The sequence below is a fragment of the Cloeon dipterum genome, chromosome 1, assembly GCF_949628265.1.
Source record: "Cloeon dipterum chromosome 1, ieCloDipt1.1, whole genome shotgun sequence".
Taxonomy (NCBI): Eukaryota; Metazoa; Arthropoda; class Insecta; order Ephemeroptera; family Baetidae; genus Cloeon; species Cloeon dipterum.
This window is the reverse complement of record NC_088786.1, coordinates 36431513-36451704: the sequence shown is the minus strand read 5'-3', so window position 1 is coordinate 36451704 and position 20192 is coordinate 36431513. Positions and strand designations below refer to the sequence as shown.

Here is a 20192-nt window from a genome sequence, read left to right as displayed (position 1 = left end):
ATTGTGCAGCTGCCTGCTTTTGCATTAAACGCCGCGCGGCGCTGACCCAGTTTCGGCGCCGCTGGCGACGTATACGACGGCATTCTTTCGAGATGCGCGCGGCGAAAAGAAGTAGCAAGGGAAATGCGGTGCTATTGCTTTGTGCCGTGACACCTTGCTCGTGCAATTACGGCGACAAGGACCGGCGGCGCGAATACAAATGAATTTGTTCATTTTACGGCTGCTTCGCGTCCGTCGCGGGTCGCTGGGTATGGGCGCGGATATCCGCACGGATCGAGCAGTCGAATGCACAGTTTATTCGAGAGGAAAGAAGGAAAAATGAGCTGGCAGCATGCCTTGCCCTATCTTTTATATTGCTCGGATGAAATAAATTTTTCAGACACACTTTCTAAAAAAATCTCAATTTGACAAGCAAAAAGCATGTCTAATTGACAATTACCGCTTTTGAAATGCTTAAAGACCGTCTTTGACGAAGTTTCTGAGCACACCAATCGATTCTTGAGGGTCGAATTAGGTAAAGTGGATGTTTTTTCCGTCCAAAAAGTCCAGCGCGACGTAAGAACGTTTTTTCCCGCCAAAACAATATGAATGCGTCAACTGCGCATGCGTCAGAGCTGGTTTGAGCACTTGCAGAGAGACCGCCTGTACGAATGACTTCTTTGTCAGATCCAGCCAGCTCTCACGCATGCGCAGCTCTCGCATATACGTTCATATTGTCTTGGCGGGAAAAAAAGTTCGCACGTCCCTCTGGACTTTTCAGTCTGCTCAAAAGCTTTTTTCAAATTTATTCTGCGTTTAATAAATTTGACTGCACAAGCAGTGTATGTGGATCTTAATTTGTGAAGCAGAGAACTCAAAAGTTAGAGTGCTTGAATTAAATATTTTGTTCTTGGTATTTCTGTCCCCTCAACTCGATAAAAGAAATCGTAGCCGGAAGAAAAATGACTCAATTTGATAAGTTCCTGTTTTTTCTCACTTGCGTACAATCTGGATTAATATTCCTTGACGTATTTGGATGATAAGCGCAAGAAACATGCACTTCCTTCTTCTCCATACGCTTTGAATTTAAAACAAACCAATCTTGGGAGCAGGCCGCACCAGATTGGTCACAAAATGCTTGTCTGGTTTTTATTCGTGTTATCGTTGATAAGTTTTCAAAATGGGTTATGTGGAGACATAGCTACTGTAGGTGAGTACCGAGCTTTTTAAGCATATTCGTGAATTCACTAAAACATGAAATATTATAACTCCAGGGAATGAAACCAAATGCGAAAAACCAAATTTAAATGAGGACAAAGAAAACAAGGTTTATCTGTGCAGAGGTGCCACTGACAACGACCCAGGGCAGTTCTGCAAATCTAAGGAATCTAAGGACGCCAAAAATTATTGTGGTTAGTATTATATCCCACAAGAAATTTTATTTCTAAATAACCAATAATTTTCTGCAGCTTTGTGTCATACCGCTGGTTCTGTCATCGATTTGCTGAAGAGAAAAGTATCTTGCGATTGCAGCAACCGCTCAAACCAACTCAAACTTTCGTGCAACAGAAACCATTGGCAAAAGCTAGGTATTCCGGTTAACCAATAAAATACTGTGTCCACAGAATTAATATATTCATATTTACATATTTGCGAATTGGAAACCGTCACCAGATGCTACCTCAAATGGAGTTACAATTATGCTTGATCAGGAAAATTGCAAATGCAAAGCTGGTGAGTCTATACGAGTTTCAAAAACCTAGTGACTCTCACCTTAAATTATCTCTTAAAAATAAAATTAGTTTTAATGATCAGAAGATTTAATTCGTAAAGAACTGATATTTCCAAACCAAAAAGAGTCAAATTTTTCATTTATTTTGTGTGATATATCCATTCATTGGCCACGAAATTCCTATTCCAAGTGATTTTGAATCAAATTCTCTTTGTTTCCGTTTTAAGTAGCTTAATAAAGTACTAATAAAACATTTTGTTGCTTTGTAGATGACAAGTGGATGTACATAATCATTGGAATCATCGCCGTGTTAACGATTCTCGTTGTTGTGGCCATCGTTATTTGCTGCATCAGATGCAAAAGAAGTAGAGCTGGATTATATATAGACAACGCTCAAGTAACTCGCAATCCAATTATGCTCTGAGGAACAAATAATCAAATTCAATCAATATAGATTTCAATTCTAATAAACAACATTATAGACTTGATTGGAATCAAAATCTTTTATTTTAGAACCTTTCTTTTGCGTGAAAAATGATCATGTTTGCAAAGGACAAACTAGCTCTCGAGCTTGACGACATTTTTCTCCTACAATAGTCGGTATATGAAGGGAAAAAGAAAATAGCTGTAATTCCCGCGTGAAATATATCGCAGAGATAAATCTCTGGTGGCAAGAGCCAGCCGACGCCAAGTATCTCTTGATTACTTTTTAGCTGGACAAACATTACATGCGAGAAAGAGAAGCGCCCCCATAAACGCGGCCCGGCGAAATCTATCAATTTAACGCGGGCATTTTTCTCCGGCAGAGCGAATGAACGATCGAGTTTGCCGACTTTTTGCTTTTGAACGGCGCGTCTCGAAGGAAAGCCCAGCAGCATCATTGACGAATGGCGGAATCGAGAGACGCCGCCGCCGCCGCCGCGAGAGAGTGATGCATGCGTCATTAGGCGAGCAAAATCCGGCCGTCAAAAACGCTCCGTTTGCTCATGGAGAAAATGGCAAGTCAAGTCGCACACGATGGTTAAATTCGAAAATGAAATTTCCATGTTTTCAAAACTAGATATAAAACATCGGCGGTGCACAATTTACAAGGACGATATTTTTTTATGTTGTCAGTAATTTGCTGCTTTTTTAGAGATGGATTTTTGCTAAATTTGTAAACACGAAATTAAGGGTGGATATTAAATTTCTTCTTTCAGGGTCAGAATTACGCATTTTTGATGGCGCCCTTTCATCATCACACTCACTAAAGGACATGAAATCATTTAGGAAAATAGTTTAACAACAGATTTTAAATTAATTTAAGGAAACTAAAATAACACGCTCTTGAATTGTACAGTTAGCTTTTTCTTATCCGCACTTGCCTCATCATTAGTACTCTTTCACAGGGTTCGCCAATTTTGCAATATATGCGCAAAAATGCACCACTTTGGGTTTTAGCGCTAAAAACCAGCAGGAAAAACCCACCAGTTTTGGGTTTCCCCACATTTTTCCGAATTAAACCCGAAAAAAGTCATCTTTCGCGCCAAAAAAGCCAGAAATTTTAGAAAATTTCGATGAGAGATAAGATTTTTGGTCTCTTGGTGAAACCACTGGCTGCAAAAATTCATTTTTTTTGCAATCCAACATGAGAGTTTTTGATCTTCCATGTGAATCGGAAAAATGCGCCTATTTCACCAGTTGCATAAACCCTAAGTGTACGAAGCCGCCAACAGATGGCTCCCACCGTAGACTTTAGATTTTAAGGCACTTCCGCTGCGATTTCAGACTCAATCTAGCTACTGTGCATTCTTCAATTAATTTGCTAATTTTTGAGGTGCTGAAAACCAAAATCGGTTCAGCCAATCGCCGTAGAATCGTGAAAAACTATTTTTTGAAAAAAAAAATCTTTTCCAACGTTTCTACGGCGGATGGCTGAACCGATTTTGGTTTTCAGCACGTCAAAAATTAGCAAATTAATTGAAGAATGCACAGTAGATAGATTGAGTCTGAAATCGCAGCGGAAATGCCTTAAAACTGCTTAAAACAAATTTTTTAAGAAAGTCTGTGGTTGCGCAATCTGCTGGCGGCTTCAATAACTAAGGGTTTATGCAACTGGTCAATTGCAGAAAAAAAACATTTTTAGCAATGCAGTTGGTTTTTCCAGGAAAATGCTGGTTTTTGCGAACCCTGCTCTCCCAGCAAAACGAAATTTTGAATCACTGGTTGTTGAAAAACGCTCGACTGTTCTCGTTCTCAGTGAGCGCAATAAAAACGAAAGGGCGTGTAATGAACTCATGTGAAAAATTTCTGCGACAAAAGAAACAATTCACAATACTAAAATTACATTCTTTGATAAATTTCCCAGAGTGAAATTCTATTGTTTCTATTTGCATCTCAAACAACGAGGAAATTGCTTTGAAAATTTTTTTTTTCTAAATTTAAAGTATGTGTGAGCGTCAAAGTTTTCTGGGAAAACCCACTGTATTGCAAAAAACTGTTTTTTTTCTGAAATTTGTGTATTTTTCCGACACACGTGCATTTTTTTGAAGCACAATAGAGCTCATGATGAATAACCAAAAATATAGGGGTTTTACAAAATCAGTAAAAATTCAACTGGTTTCATGAAAAGACCAAAAATTGTAACGCGCGTCGAAATTTTTCAAAATTTGTTACTTTCCTGCCGCAAAATATGGTTTTTCGGGGGTTAAATCCAGCTGATATTTTTGCGCATTGCAAAATTGACGAACCCTGGGGAGCGTGTACATTTTGTGACTCATTCAGCTCAGCAAATAAAATAACATACACTTCAATCATGTATGTTTGCGATTTAATTTCTAAAATTGAAGGCAATTGACTTCAGGAAAGTGTTTGTTTAAAATGCAGGCAAAGCAGAACAAAAAAGAGTTCTACTTTCCTCAATTCCTTCAATTTGCCATAAATGCTATTCACAAAGCTGCAGGTTCAATAAAATCTGCTGCTCTGCAAAAAAAGGGGGGACGATACATTACCGAGCCGGTTTATTTCACGTCTCATCTGCGAGCAGAGGGAAAAAGCGAAAAAAGGCCCGGAGATAAGAGCAAATGGTGCCAGTTGATGAAACTGCTGCACTTTTTGCTCAAACTCATATATAGGCATACATGCAGCTCACCAAAAAGCTAAACAAGTTTTATCTGGGGCTGTTAGCAGGGCACGCAGGAGATTTGCCAAGTCCAATCCTATTAAGAGCGTAACTCAGGCTGCGAGAGGAAACAGTATGCACGCGCTTTTGTGCAGGGCAGAGCGCAGGTACAACGGCGCGGCTTTTTATTATACAGAAAAAAAGCAGAGCTCGCCGGAAAGCGAGTTTGCTTACCTATGCTGCTGATTGTGCGGAACGGAGAGCACGCGGCGCCAGATAGCGCACAGACATTACACGATGGCGCCGTTTGGCCCGAACGCGCACGCACAAATCCACTCGGCGGCCGACGCACAATGGATTTCGAAACGAGATACATACTCGCCGCGCGCGCACGCACGCACCATACCCGAATTTGCATTTAAAGTGAGGTAAAAAGAATCCCGGCCTCCAAGCTCCAAGCTGCCAGCTATAGGCGCAAAGATTGCTGTTTTTCTCGTCCGCCGCCGCCGCTATGCCACCTGTCACTTGTTTATTCAAATAGTCGCGTTCCATTCCATTCTATTCCTGCCGTTTAAGCCTTCACTTTCCTGAAAATGCAATTTGCAAATTACGCCATCTTTAAATTGGTTTTATATGGAGCTGCAACATGATTCGACATATTTGATAGCCAGAGAGAAGTTCAAAGACAAAACGCAGGGATGTTTTGTTTTACTGTTACCACCTCAATTTCCAGCTAATTCTTCTATCATATAATTCAAGGATTAATATTTTTCAAAAGTGGACTGATACAGGGCAACAATTGAAAATTATTTGAATTGTTGGATGCCATACACAATTGATCAATTAATGTTCAACAATGTGCATTAATAAAAAAAGGACCTTCCTACAGTAAAAATTCAAATTTTGCCAATTTTCTCCAAATTTTTGAGTGCTTGAACATATTTTCTTGGCCTATTCCGATTCGTCTCGTCGAGATCTGTCCAACGGTGTGTGCCACTTATTGGGGAAACTCTTGGTTTTGAAATAAAATCGGATTTCAAGTAAGAAGACAGCCAGTACCATTTGAAAAACACGCTAACTTTCCAGCCAATATTCTAAAAAAATTACAGTGCTTCTTAGGTCAATTCAGGCTTCAACTGAATCCTAAGGGACGAGTTTATGCATTGGCAACAAGCATTTTCCAGGCTTTTGCAGTATCATTCCTCTTTAACTTGGTTCTGCAAGACTGTAACAAAGTCTTCCAAATCAGGCGAAAGATTTCCTGTTGATTTTTTTTGTGCCGTAACTTGGCCCTATTTGACTTATTTTTGGCGGGTTTTACGGGCATTCAATGATCAAAATTTATATTTTTCGCACACTCTTGACACAAAATTTACATTTAAAATTATTCAAATATGTCGTGCAAGAAAAACACGAATAAGATATTACGCTCCTTAACTGTTAGTACGTTTTATAAATATTTTTCGTATAGAATTAGAGATGAATTTTTGTGCTGTAAAAATGATTTTGGCAACATTTCAACGAGACGTGATTTACGATTTATTAAATTTTGCTGTATTAATTGTTTTGGAATTTGTGCGTTCCGTCAAAAGCTCGTACTCGTACGTTACCTTGACAATGGTGAAAAAGGTGTACGAACACGAACCAACCAAGAGTGAAAAAATGTTAATTCGAGTGTTTACTTGCTGCCTTCAGCTCGTTAACCACAGCTGCGTGTATAATTATGTTGTCACTCTGCGATACATTAAACGTCAAAATTTTCCTGAAAAGAATCCTCCACCGTGGCATTTGCATCTGTTTTGCATTTGCTCTTAACCAGCTAACCTGCCAACATCATGCGAAATCCTCGCCTCTCTTAAACCTTCTCAGGTGCAATCGTCGAATCTCTCGGTGCATTGAAAGCATGTCAGCTAGCTCTCGAGTTGTCTCAATTGGAAAACAGCAATTAATTATATGCCGCGAATTTAAATGAAGTGCTTGTTGAAAATCTAGAAAAACATTTCCATCTGAACAAATGCAGGTCACGCTTCATTTGAATTTTAAATTTTAACGGTGACATTTGATCACCGGGGGCTGGGTTGCGATCTGTGTTGGTTTCCCGCCGGTCAGAATTCAATATGGCGTCGAAATAATGGAGGCCAACCAGGAGACAGTCCAGCTGCCAATCAGAAGCGTCAAAAAAGAGGCGTGGCAACCTAATAATATCAATCCTGCGTATTTTGTTAACATTTCCATTAACCTGATGTTCCATCTAACGGTCGATTCGCCAATTACCGGGCTAATCAGCCGTTTTTAAAGAAATATTAACAAAAATATTCATTGTGCTGAAGGTATCTTTTCAAGCAAATTTAATTTTACGTGTGTAACTTACATAAAAATGTTGCATACGTTTTTTTAACTCTTCAAGAGTCAAAACAAAAAATGCAAGCTCTCTAAAAAACAACACTTTCACCTCTGTCGCACGCGCGGAGGGTGAAATAAAAATTACTTTCACTGTGAAGCAGGGTGAAGGCAGCAGCAAGAATTACAACAACTCTCGTAATAATGTATTTGGCGGCGCAAAACGTTAAGACCGTATCTTTATGATTCTGCAGCTACGCGAACATTTTTACGACGCTGTAAAATTTGAATTATAAAATCGCGCGCTTGCCAACAGTAGCATATTCATGCGTGTCTGCCTGCGCCTGCCTGCATCCATACGCCGGCCGGGCGAGGAGAAGACGCGTTTTTGAGGTTACCGCGCGCGAGCGGCGCCGGGACACAGTCTAATTACACACGCATTAGTGCAATCATTTCCTGCGCCGGGGCACGACATTAAAAGAATAATAATGCTACGTGTACGCGATTTCGAGACGCAAACGGGCGGGCGGGCGGCGGACGAGCGTCGTAAAACGAAAACGCTTTTCATCGGTATGGAAGACTCGTATTTTGCGCTGCGCTGCCCCTATATTGCACGACGAGAAAGCATAGAGAAAGAGGCCAGTTTTGATTTCTCCTGAGAAATTGAAATCGTAAATCCAGTCCATGAAACAATAAAATTTTGTTGCACTGCTAAGGTGAATTTTTATCGCCCGATGCTATCGGTCGTATGTGGGGTCATGCGTGTCACATAAAACTGCAGCGCGCACGATGTTTGCAGAAAATATTAATGTCACTGTGGAGGTTTCAGAAAAGACGTGCAGCTTCTGCTCCGACGAGCAATCCATTTCGAACTCTCTGGAACTATTTGAAGAAGCCAAAGGTAAGGCTGAAATTCCTGAATTCAATATATAGTATATTTAATTCGCCTTAGTGTTCGAAGCTGCCAGAAGATGGCGCCACCGTATATTTTCGTAATAAATTTAGTTTTTAAGACACTTCCGCTGCGATTTCAGACTCAATCCCTGGCACTGTGCATTCTTCACTTAATATGCTTTCTTTTGGTGTGCCGAAAACCAAAATCAGTTAAGCCAATCACCGTAGAATTGTGAAAAAACTATTTTTTTAAATATAAAATCTTTTCCTGCGTTTTTACGGTGAATGGCTGGACTGATTTTAATTTTCAGCACGTCAAAGAAAAGTATATTAAGTGAAGAATGCTCAGTAGCAGGATTGAGTCTGAAATCGCAGCGGAAGTGTCTTAAAATTAAATTTATTACTAAAGTATACGGTGGCGCCATCTGTTGGCGGCTACGAACTCTAAGGGCTTATGCGACTGGTGAATTTTGATCCTGTAGATACATTTTCTGTCATTTCAGTAAAGAAAATTTTAGATAAAATGCCAGTGAAGGTTAAATAAGTTGCTTGTGACTCTTGGCTTTTTAAAAAAACTGAAACAGACTTTTCAGAAGAAATATTAAAATAATTTGCCTTGGTGGTGCAAAAAGCACCCGTCAATATTTTCATTTATTCTTTATAAATTAAAATCATTCATCTGTATTTCCATCTTCATGATCCAGGTCGTTGAATTTATTTTGTAAAAAGATTTATAACTATAAAGGCAAGGGAAGCCGGATTATTTTGTACTTTAATACAATAAAAAATCCTCCACGTCTCTTAAACCCGTCAGAGTCAGCAATCACCGCACTAAGCGTTTCACGAGACTCATTGCAGAATATTTGCACAAAGTTATTCCATTGCACGTTGGCCGCAAACACCAAACACCAAATCCCTGCGTTGGGCGTGCAACACCACAGCTTGCACCGAGTAAAGTGTGTTTATGATTACAGAATCAAGCGACGAGGTAGTGTGTGTGTACGTAGGTCGGTCGGTCGGTGGGATGAAGTATACGTATAGAGTAATTTCCAAGTTTTCCCAGTTCCAATAAGTCACATTAGACTCCCATGCGGTGCGCTGGCATATAGATGGTCCGTAATGCACACGCGGAGGAGGCCTTCATCATAACACACGCGGCGGACAAAACAGATTGGGGAGAAACCCACGGGACTGCTGCTCGATGGAACAATATGCATACATGTATGCAACCCCGTGGTGCACATGTGTGCCGCTGAAGAACTGTGTCGGTCGGTGGAGCCCTCCCAAAATACACTGCTAGAATCCTTTGTTGCAAAAACACGCTTTCGGCAGCACACGTACTCTTGTAGTCACCTACTGGACTCACTCTCAGGCTTTATTCTATGATTAATTTGTATTTAATCATTTAAAGACCGTCTTTGATGAAGTTTCTGAGCACACCAATCGATTCCTGAGGGTCGAATTAGGTAAAGTGGATATTTTTTCCAACCAAAACGTTCAGCGCGACGTAGGAACTTTTTTCCCGCCAAAATAATATGACGAGGACTGCGCATGCGTCAGAGCTGGCTGGATCTGACAAAAAAGTCATTCGTACAGGCGGTCTCTCAGCAAGTGCTCAAACCAGCTCTGACGCATGTGCAGTTCTCTAATTGTTTTGGCGGGAAAAAAGTTCTTACGTCGCGCTGCCCTTTTTAGTCGGGAAAAATGTCCACTCTACCTAATTTGACCCTCAAGAATCGATTGGTGTGCTCAGAATCTTCGTCAAAGACGGTCTTATTAAAAGCAGAACATTCTTTTTTTTATTTGAACTTATAACGCGATGCATGTTGGTTTAGCGCAGATTTTTTCGAGTGTAAGCAATGCGCGCGGAGGTAGATTCTGTCTGTACGCTATATCGTGTCACAGATCCATCCATCCAGCAGTTCCATCCGTTCGGTTGCTTGCTCTCGCAGGATTACACTCGCGCATGCATTATGCAGATTTCGCCCGAGCGCGCTCCGACAACGCCGCCGCGAGTCAAAACTGCTGCAAAAAGATGAACTTCAAACGCGCGCGCGAGTGCTCCTATTTTTGTCGGCCCCGACATTTCTCTTTTTCTCTCTGGTACATATACCGTGTTTCTGCTTGTTGTTCTAACTTTGTTAGTTTGCGGTGAAGCGATGTACTGACGAGCGAGTGTACTTGGAAACTAGATAAAAAAAAAGTGCCAATGTAGGACGCAGGGAAAGCGATTGAGAGAGTGCAATGAGACGACGAACTCGATGTTCTTCGCCATGTTCCGAACAACTTTAAAGAGTTCAGTTTTGCATTGCCTGCGTGAAATAAGGCCGCTATTAACCTTATTTTAAGAATAGTGCTTAAATGAAATATTAAAGACCGTCTTTGACGAAGTTTCTGAGCACACCAATCGATTCTTGAGGGTCGAATTAGGTTAAGTGCATATTTTTCCCGACCAAAAAGTCCAGCGCGACGTGCGAACGTTTTTTCCCGCCAAAACCATATGAATGCGAGAGCTGCGCATGCGTCAGAGCTGGTTTAAGCAGAGAGACCGCCTGTACGAATGACTTCTTAGACAGATCCAGCCAGCTCTCACGCATGCGCACTTCTCTCATTTATATTGTTTTGGCGGGAAAAAAGTTCGCACGTCGCGCCGGACTTTTTGGTCGGAAAAAATATCAAATATACCTAATTCGACCCTCAAGAATCGATTGGTGTGCTCAGAAACTTCATCAGAGACGGTCTTTAAGCAAAAAAATAGCATTTGAATTTAAATCTAGAAATAAATAAAAAATTCGGCTGAAAAATCGGGATTTGGAGCGGGCATTGCCAGTGGATATACACGCGTTCTGCCTGCCTGGTGTCGAGGGATGCGAATGATTCGAAAAATAAAACGCTAGCAATTGAATCGAGGGTCTTGCGAGAGAGGCAAGTGCGTGCCAACACCTTCCCTTGAGGCGGCCGCTTTGGGCTCGAGTGTGTGCGCGCGTCAAGTGCGGGCTTCATATGTTATACACGTATATATCAAACGCATGTGTGTGTGTGTGTGTGCATGTGCCACGCCATGTTTAATAGTGTGGCAGACAAAACAGGCGGCTGGATTTGCAGCCCCGCACATTCATTGCCACGAACGCTGACGCGGCTAAGTGATAGATGGCTTGTTTTGTGAGCGCGTGGATCGCTCGCTACAACGAACGCGCTCACACAAATTTCGATGAGCCGAACGATGCCACTCCGCCGGCTCTGTATTGTGTTTCTCGCGCATTTTTCGTAGCACTAATTGAAAGTCCATTGTGCAACGCCAGCTGATTTTATTAAAATTTGCTACATGCGTGTTTTGTCGCGTTCGCAGAGCAGGGAAAATAATGTAATGAACGCGCGACAATATCCACATAATCCACATAATTACATCAGAGCTGAACCAGTTTCCTGCGTGTGTCAGCCTGAATTTCGTTATCATTTATGACGAGTAATCGACAGGCTCACAATGGGAAATTTAAATCGACCATCACCACCACCATTAACGCTCTGTGTTTCACGCAATCGTAATGTCTGTTTTAAATCGGATTATATCTGACAGGAAAGGATTTCAAAATCACTTCAAGCCTATGATCTATAACAAAGGTGTGAGTTGCAATTGCAAGCCTTCTTCTAAACTGCCGTTTCAACCAGTGAGGCAAATAAATTTGAACCTACTTTTTGCAATCTGGAAATATAAGCAAATTGAAACCTATTCGAACACATCAAAACAGCGTTGTTTGCTCAAACCGGGAGGTCTTTAACTGAAACGCTACACATTCGTCCCGTAAAATTCTCTGAAAAATTCTGGAATTAAGGTGAAAATCAGCAAGTAGGGAAAGCAACCCTCCCAAATCAGAATGAACTCGTCAGAGTCGAACGTGTAAATCAGCCCGCATTTGAGCTTGGGTTCTCTCATTGCAAGAATTTTTAGTTTTGACCGGTCAGGTTTTGACTGAATTGCAATCATATTTTTGTTGTTATTTATTTTCTAACAGCTGATTAGCCTGGTAATTGGCGAATCGACCGTTAGATGGAATACCAGAGGCCAATGGAAATGTAACAAAATACGCGGGAATGAAATTATTAGGCCGGCACGCCTCTTTTTCAACGCTTCTGATTGGCCGCTGGACTTTCTCCTGATTTGCCTCCATTATTTCGACGCCATATTGACTTCTGACCATCGGGAACCAACACAGATCGCAACCCGATGGAATTTCGACTGCGCAGAAGGTTTTAATTTGGGTCACGCATGCGCAGTGATGAGTTCCAGCCTTCCTGTGAAATGAAGAAGCGATCTTAACATACTGCGCATGCTTAAAATGCGCATACGTTTACTGCGCAGCTTCAAAACAACTATAAAATGTTAATTTAAGCATCTTGGAAGCCTCCATTACTTCGACGCCCTATTGACTTCTGAACGGTGGGAAACAACACAGATCCCAACCTGGCCCCCGGTGTTTTTCTGCAAATTTTCTCTATTCAGTAGACATGCGATTGAGCATGATGGAATGCAGCAAAATATATTTACATACAAGCATAACTGTATACATACATATCTCATTGGTGTTTTTAAAATAAGCTGAATCAACAGCTAGTCATTCACTGTGACAGAGAGAGAGAGAGACAATAAAATGTACTGTATAGCACACATATGCATCATCGCGGAAGAGACTTGAGCAATAAAGAGTGCATGTGCCGAGCGAGACGCCAGGCAGCAGCCAAATTGCATACTTGCCTATGCAAGCCAAGTGTATCTCATCGCACGATTAATATTCATACACACATTTAGAACGGCGAAACTTTCTCATGTGGGCTTAATGCATGTTTGCGACGCTGAGCGCGGACATAATTACTATAATAAATGCAAATTGTATAAATTAAGCAGACGACTTGCGCGCACTAAATTAAACGACGCGCCGACCGGCTTTAATTCCAGTTTATTGGGCTCGTAATTGGCAGCGTCCGCGCGTGCATGCATGAAATATGAATTGTTGGTGTGTTGGCGAAAGCGCACAGCCCGCGCGGGTCCTCTGCCCGGTATATAATCGCACCATTTTGGCACCTTGTTTGACGACGCGATTATTAAATTACAACATCATCGGGTCGCGGAGAGCCGCGCATAGATGACGATTGCAGCCGGTCCATTCCCATCAGGGTCTCGAGCTAATTATTGTTGCTATTATTTCGGCCCTCGAGTCTGCAATAATATGCGCTCGCTCTCTCAACACCGCGTGCTCAGTGTGTCGGAGCAAATATTTGCTCGCTCGGATTGAACGCGATGCTCTTTGTTTGGCCGGTTTAATTGAAATGCTGTTGCCACTTCTGACGAGCCTGTTTGTGTTTCAATATCCAATTAATACTTTCCACGTACTCGGTGCTCCGCCTCGCCAGTCTTTTTTGCATGGATACATCAAAAGCGGCGGGTCTTCGACTCACGGGAATTCCATTCATCGCGGCGGATTGAAACTGCTCGAGTGTTGTGAAATTACATTCGAAAGAGGCATTTAATAGTTTTAATTGGCATGCTTTGATTAATTATTGGAGATTTTTGCGGGGTTTCCAGTTACTGTATTTCATACTGTTTCTTGAAAGACTGAAGAGAATTATTCTAAATTGTTCCAGGAACTGAAGGAGGAATGGAGGATGGGCGGCTTTTCGGGGAAATTTTAAAATGGAAATGAGCAGTTTCACGTTTGTGTATTTTACCGTGCAGGCCTCATTAACAGCACATTAGCTACAAAACAAAATTCACACCCCAAATTAGCTGCAGAGGATTTTGAATTATCACTAGTCCTCCCCCACCTATCAATAAAATTAACAATACCAAAATATTTTACTGTATTAGAAGCTTTTTCAACACTGCAGCCGCAGTACAGCACGAAAACCTTGGATTTAATTTTTAATTCTCAAAATTTTACTCCTATTTCAACTGTTTAATTCGTTTTATCGTTGTTGTTTCTTCTAAAATGTCGTGCTTATGGGTTTTACGACGGCTTAAGGTCACATTTCAGTCACACAACCGAAAAACAACAATTCCAATTTCCTCCGAATTTTCTTAACTCATCCAAATCCCAATACCCAGAGGTGCGGAGAGCAAATTAGCTTTCTTGTTTCTCTCCGCGGACCTATATTGAAGGGTAAACACAGCCAAGAGAAAGAAGAAGAATGCCCAGCGGAAGCGCGGAGACCGCGGCCAAATCCCGAATCCATTTATCCGAATTCCGAGAGGCGGCGGCCGGGATTAATTATCCATCTGCGATCGAGAGGCGGAAATTCTGGAGCAGCGCAGGATGTGTGTGTGTGGATCGGTTCGTTCGTTCGCGTTCGTTGATCCTGTTGCGGAGGAATGCGCGCCCGCCGCGAGTTTATCACTCGCTTTGAGTGCTCTGCTCCTGCTCGGCGCGGCATTTCTTATTGGCTTTGATCCTTTGTGGGCGAGCGAAACGCACCCCGTTGTTGTCTCCCGATACACACGATTCAATCTTTGCGTTCCGGCAACCGCACCGGTCTATCTATAAATGTCGGGGACGCACGAGCAGCCAAAGCCACGCATCCCCTATGAATTATAGTCGCGGTGCTTACAGGTCGTTCGTTTGGAGTTTCTTCGAACGCATTTTATTAAGCTTCTAAGACGATGGATTATGTAAATGAGCATAATCCGCTCAAGCTCAAGTAAGAGAAGGGTTGTTGTTTGCACTAATTAACTGTTTCAAGGATTTTTGGTGTGTTAAAAATAGCGGAGGATGCGTGAAACATGAGGAAACGGCCACCGGGGTCCAGGTTGCAATCTGTGTTTGTTCCCGCTGGTCAGAATTCAATATGGCGTCGAAATAACGGAGGCAAATCCGCTGACAGTCCAGCGGCCAATCAGAAGCGTCAAAAAAGAGGCGTGCCAACCTAATAATTTTATTCCCGCGTATTTTATTACATTTCCATTAGCCTGATGTGCCATCTAACGGTCGATTCGGAAATTACCGGACAAATCAGCTTTTAATAAAGAAAAAAACAACAAAATTATTCATGTGCTGAAGGTATTTTCAGGATTAATTTTCCAAGCCAGTTTCATTTTGCGTTTGTAACTTTCCCGCTGTACTCTAACTAACGTCGCGTGAATCTGGCCCCCGGTGGAAACAGCAAGTAATTAATTTTAGTACGGGCAGAATTTTATCAAGCCAGTCTCCATTTGGTGCCGCATCGAATTTTTGATCATTATTGAAAGCAGCCAGTTTAAAGCAGAAAGAACTCTCCGTTTTTCTGATCTCAAAATATGTGCTCGGGGCGCACATCAGAACGGATATTGTTTTGTTTGTTATTTCACCTTATTCCAAATACTTCGAGGAACGCGGAGCTGCGGAGATGCAACGTTGGAGATTCCCGGAATTCGTAGCAAAAGATAAAAAAAAAACCTGCGCACGACATGCTCAAAGACGGCAGACGGCACTCAAAATATTACTGCCAAGTTATCTGACTGATTTGTTGCTGCGAGACACAAATCTCTGCCTCTTTGACGTGATTCGCACTGGCGTGTGGCACGAAGAATTTGGCGCTCTATCGATTTCTCCTTCAGGAATGGCGTAATTATGCTTGAAGAAGAACTGCGTATACTTCCTTTGTTGTTTTCTTTCAGTTTAAAAAGCTTCTTATTTCATGATTTTGTATTATTTCTTACCAAAAAAACTTAATTTACAAATCTCTAAACACTAATAAATTATTGTTTCTATAATTTTAAATTGTTTAATAATAAATAATCGTCATAGAATTACGTTGAAGCATAAATGAAGCTCGAAACAGGATATTTTATTATTTTCTGGTTTGGCTCTTCGTGAATCTTCTGTGCAAAAAATATGCGTTTCAAAAGCCAATAAAAATAAAAGCAATGTTAAATCGGTAAAAAAATATTTGATGGAAAATAACAAGGCAGGGCGTTACAGTTTTTCTGGTTAGAGAGTGAAATCAGCCTTTCACGTTCGTGTGCTAATTTTAGATTTCAAAAGAATCACAATAAGGAGGACTTGAGACAACCTCTCCCACGGCGAAAAACGAGATTTAGGAAATTCGCACTCCCCCGGCGGCACACGCTTTGTTGTTTTAAATCCGCATAAATCAGGTGTCAAATGAGGCATAAATTGGGAAAGAGAAATGCGAGCTCGGCTCCAAATTCGCTGTCGGCAGAGCGTCACCCGCCGCCGTATTATCATCCCTGTGTGGGCCGGTGCGAAATGAGAAACGCGCGCGCGGCGCCGGCAGAGTTTTTGCGTGTCAGTCAAACTGGCCGAGAGGCGCATGCGTGGTCGGGGCGGCAGCGACGGCGGCGCCGGCGGCTCCGCTCTCTCTCTAGGCCAGTCAGTCAGTCGCTGGTGACGGCACGAGCGGCAGTTCCCTCTCTGCGCCTCCGGACGCTCCCCGTCTCTCTCGACGCACTGGACAGACACAAACTTTCCGGCTTGACGTGGTGGTGCGCGCCGATTAAGCGGTGCCGGTTTAATTAGTGCTCGCTGCTCGCTCTCTGTCTCTCGGCTTTACGGCCCATTCGCCCTCCCTCTGCGTCGTCTCGCTCGGAACAGGTGAAGAGCGGGCGCCGGCACGTCGTCATCCACTCGCCGTTGATTGACGCGTCAACTGCCCCGTTAAACGAGCCGACGCACAGCAGCCGCTTAATTAAGGTAGGCGCTTCTCCTCGTCCTCGGATTATAGTGTTGCGGCCGAGACGCGTTTCACCATCGTTGACAGCTTCGGGTTTATTTTTAATGTGATCGCCGAGTTGAACGCTTTGTTCTCCAACCAATGTGCGCTCTATTTTTAATTGCGGACTTGTCCAAGAAATTTGTTTGGAGTCACGAATTTGACGTGTTTCCTTGTTAAACAGAGCTGAACTTGATAAAGTTTCTTTGAAATGTCAAAGGTAAAAACGTTTGTTTCGGATTGCGTTGCTTCCTGCTAAAAACTTTGGCACTCGCTAATTTTCCTGGCGCTTATAAAAAATATTAAATAGTTCTCTTCCGCATTTCAAATATTTTGACCAGGGTTGTTGACGATTTTTACCAATTTCTAGCGCAAGAAATGCAAGAAATTAAATTTTCCCTCAGGAAAATCTTAAATTTGCGGCCAGAGTGGTCAAAATTTCCTCTACTGCGCAGATTTTTCCTTTTAAATTGCCATTTTCTGCCTCAATTCCTCCAAAAATTTATTCCTGGCATTTTTTCAAGTCGATTTCATGAGCTAATAATAAAAAAATTATCGAAAACTGAGGCGCAAACCGTAAATAAAAACCGTTTTTTACCACCCTGATTTTGACGCATTGAATTCCACCTGTCGAAAGGACAAACTTTTCAAAATGCCTGTTGCTTGAAAGTTGATCAAAAGCTGCATGCGGATCACACCGCAACACACACCCGAATCAAACACGGCGCGCGCGACGGAAAAATTAGCCGCTGACGCTGCAATATAATTCCGAGCACACCGCAGTTTGCACACTCCTACAAACTTTTCAACCTCGTGCAAACACCGTTGATCAACCGTTCAAAATGCAAATTTGCACTACATAACCATTACGGCCAGGTATATTAATCGCTCGTCGGCGATCCCTGTTTAAAGCCAGCGGAAAGAGATCAATGCTGCATAATAATAAAAAAAACTGAAGCGATTGCGCACGAAAACAATTAGACGAAAAGAGAACTTTGAGAATTGGATATTTTATTATTATTATTCATTTTATTGGACACCATCGGTGTACAACTAAAAGTCAATTACAAATTTATTATTATAACGGAATGCTTGTGATAAAGTTAAAGGTTTTTTGACACAGTCTAGTAAATGGTACATACTAGAAAGCAAAGAATCACAATAAATACATTTACAATTAGCGGTGACTTCGAGATGAAAACATTTATGTGAACAGACGAGGAAATGATAGCCATGAAAAGAATATCTAGTTAACATAGCCCTGTCTTTACAATTTGTATTAGTCCAATCCAAATTACACATAGCAGGGGTTTCAAAAATTTTGGGTCAATAGATTGTCGTTTAACATTCAAAAACTTCTCATAGGCAATTGTAGAGGGAAGAGAGCTTTTAGATTTAAGGTCATTAACAAAATAATCAGTCTGAACCAATTCATATAGAAAAATCTGGATTTCATTCTCTCGTCTACGCTGAGGGCTTTTTTAAACAATCTAGATTTAGCACATTCCAACTTGTTAAGATCATTCACAGATAAATGAGACCAAATTGCTTCTATACCAGCTACAGGAGAAATTACCAAGTTAAATAGCTTTCAAAGCGTCAATTTTTGCAACATCTAAAATTAAAAACCTTTTAAAATCGTCTGAATTGGATATTTTAATTTAAATTAAATTCAAGAACACTCGCTTAAAGTTTTATTCTACTTCAAGGAAGGATAAAATGGCTTTGTAATTTTTTTTTCAACCTTTTTGTCAAATTATTCCAAGAGCGTCAACGGTCCTCATTTTTCATCGTTCAAAAGCGATTCAAACCAGACGTATCAGGAAAAGTGGCACGCGGCATTACAAATTTGGCCACGGCAGCAACAAAAACAACTCAAATCTCGAGTGGAGTCGAAAAACGGGCGGAGTCGGCGAAAAAGTCTCTCTTTCGGATTTCGACGCAGAGCGTAATTATGCGAAAGAATGGAGAGGCTGCAAGGCGCTGCTGGGTGTGATGAATGGGGGGCCGTGCATGTCTCCGCGTGCTTGCTTTTTATGCTCAGCTCGCCCACATGACCGACATTCTGCCTCGGGAGTGAGGTGCACGGAGTTGATCCCTCACAAAAGATGAAAAAATGATGAGAGAGCCCCGGCCGGCGAGTATGTATGTGTGTGTTGTATCTGGGCAAAAAAGGGCTCTTTCTCTCTCTCTCTCGGCTGCCGCCGCCGGTCGGTCACACGATAAATAATTTCAAAGGCACTCCATTACACGGTCTGAATGAGAGGGAGAGCGAGAGGTCGCCTTTTAAAATCATAATAATGGCCTAGTGTGCTCTCGGCCGGCGACAAAGGGAGTCGTCGCTGAAATGAAGTAGCCTGCTTTCACGCGACTTCTTACTTATCTCTCTTGCTCTCTGGCTCTGCACCTAACACCGGCCACTGCAGCGCGCAGAGTAAACTTTTCGCACAGCGCGCGCCGTGAATGTAATCGCAGCGAGCTGAGAGCTTGTTTTGCTCTCGCTGCTGCATATTTTACCTCTAAACACCCCTCGCACAGATTTTCTGCCACTCGCTCGCGGAACAAAAGAAACGTTTAGCGCCCGTCGTCCCTGCTTCTTTCACAACGCTCCACTTTGCCCGAGTGGCCTTTCACGAATATAGGTGCAAAATCCGGATCGAGCATTTGCTCCTGATGGCGTTTCACCACTCGAAATGCATTGTACACATTTGCCTTTTGAGAATAATTGGGGTTTTGCAATATTGGGAATTTTTATAGCTACAAGGAATCCTGATCTGGGAATTGATTCCCGCCGGTCAGAAAAGTCAATATGGCGTCGAAATAATGCAGGCCAATCATGCGACAGTCCAAAAAAAGGGCGTGCCAACCTAATAATTTCATTCCCCGCGTATTTTGTTACATTTCCATTCGCCTGATGTGCCATATAATAAATCGATTCGCCAATCAGCTATTAGAACACAAATAAAAAGGTGTTAATTATTATAATCGAACTCATCTCGGTGATGTATTACCACAAATTAAAGTTGCTATTTGTAATCGCGGCCGCAGGCTCTGGTGGCGATTGCGGGATGCGTTAATCCGCGCCCAGAAATACCAGCGGCGAAGATTTGCAGCGGTCGTTTTCACCTTTGACGGCGCATATTTTCCTGCTGGGAGCTGTGTATTTTTTCAGCGGATTACGGCGGCTTTTGTTTTTCTGCGGCCGGCGTCTCTTCAGGCGTGCCTCTCTTTTTGTTCCGACCCTTTTTAATCGTCAAGAGCAGCGGCAACAAAGCAGCAGGTGCAGCTACACCGAGTGTGCAGACTGATAATACAGGCTAATAACATAAGAGGGTTTATTCGGCGAGTGCTTGCTTTTTGTGTCTACGTGCATGTGTTGTGATCACAACGCGATCAATGTCACTGTGTATTTGTTTGAAAGGAACAAACAAAGCTCTGCCGGACGCG

The 20192-nt window shown here is 42.2% G+C and overlaps 2 protein-coding genes across 2 annotated transcripts in view; both read left to right on the top strand.

The window, feature by feature from the left end:
• Positions 1–1085: 1085 nt before the first annotated feature.
• LOC135934232 (uncharacterized) lies at positions 1086–2187 on the top strand. Its single transcript, XM_065475811.1, has 5 exons — positions 1086–1189; positions 1254–1391; positions 1449–1568; positions 1654–1713; positions 1981–2187. The coding sequence occupies exons 1-5, from the start codon at positions 1114–1116 to the stop codon at positions 2133–2135; spliced, it is 549 nt and encodes a 182-aa protein (XP_065331883.1). The 5' UTR covers positions 1086–1113; the 3' UTR covers positions 2136–2187.
• Positions 2188–16415: 14228 nt separating this feature from the next.
• Positions 16416–20192, top strand: part of LOC135933950 (cyclic GMP-AMP phosphodiesterase SMPDL3A) — a 202149-nt gene continuing 198372 nt past the window's right edge. The window contains exon 1 of the mRNA XM_065475429.1: positions 16416–16726. The gene's annotated coding sequence lies outside the window, so the exon portion shown is untranslated. The remainder of the gene's footprint in view (positions 16727–20192) is intronic.

Bases quoted from the DNA above. Each gene is read 5' to 3' on its own strand.
- LOC135934232 (XM_065475811.1), top strand. From the start codon at position 1,114: ATGCTTGTCTGGTTTTTATTCGTGTTATCGTTGATAAGTTTTCAAAAT. The intron at 1,190-1,253 runs GTGAGTACCGAG...TTATAACTCCAG, and splicing joins TGGAGACATAGCTACTGTAG to GGAATGAAACCAAATGCGAA. The intron at 1,569-1,653 runs GTATTCCGGTTA...AACCGTCACCAG, and splicing joins AAACCATTGGCAAAAGCTAG to ATGCTACCTCAAATGGAGTT.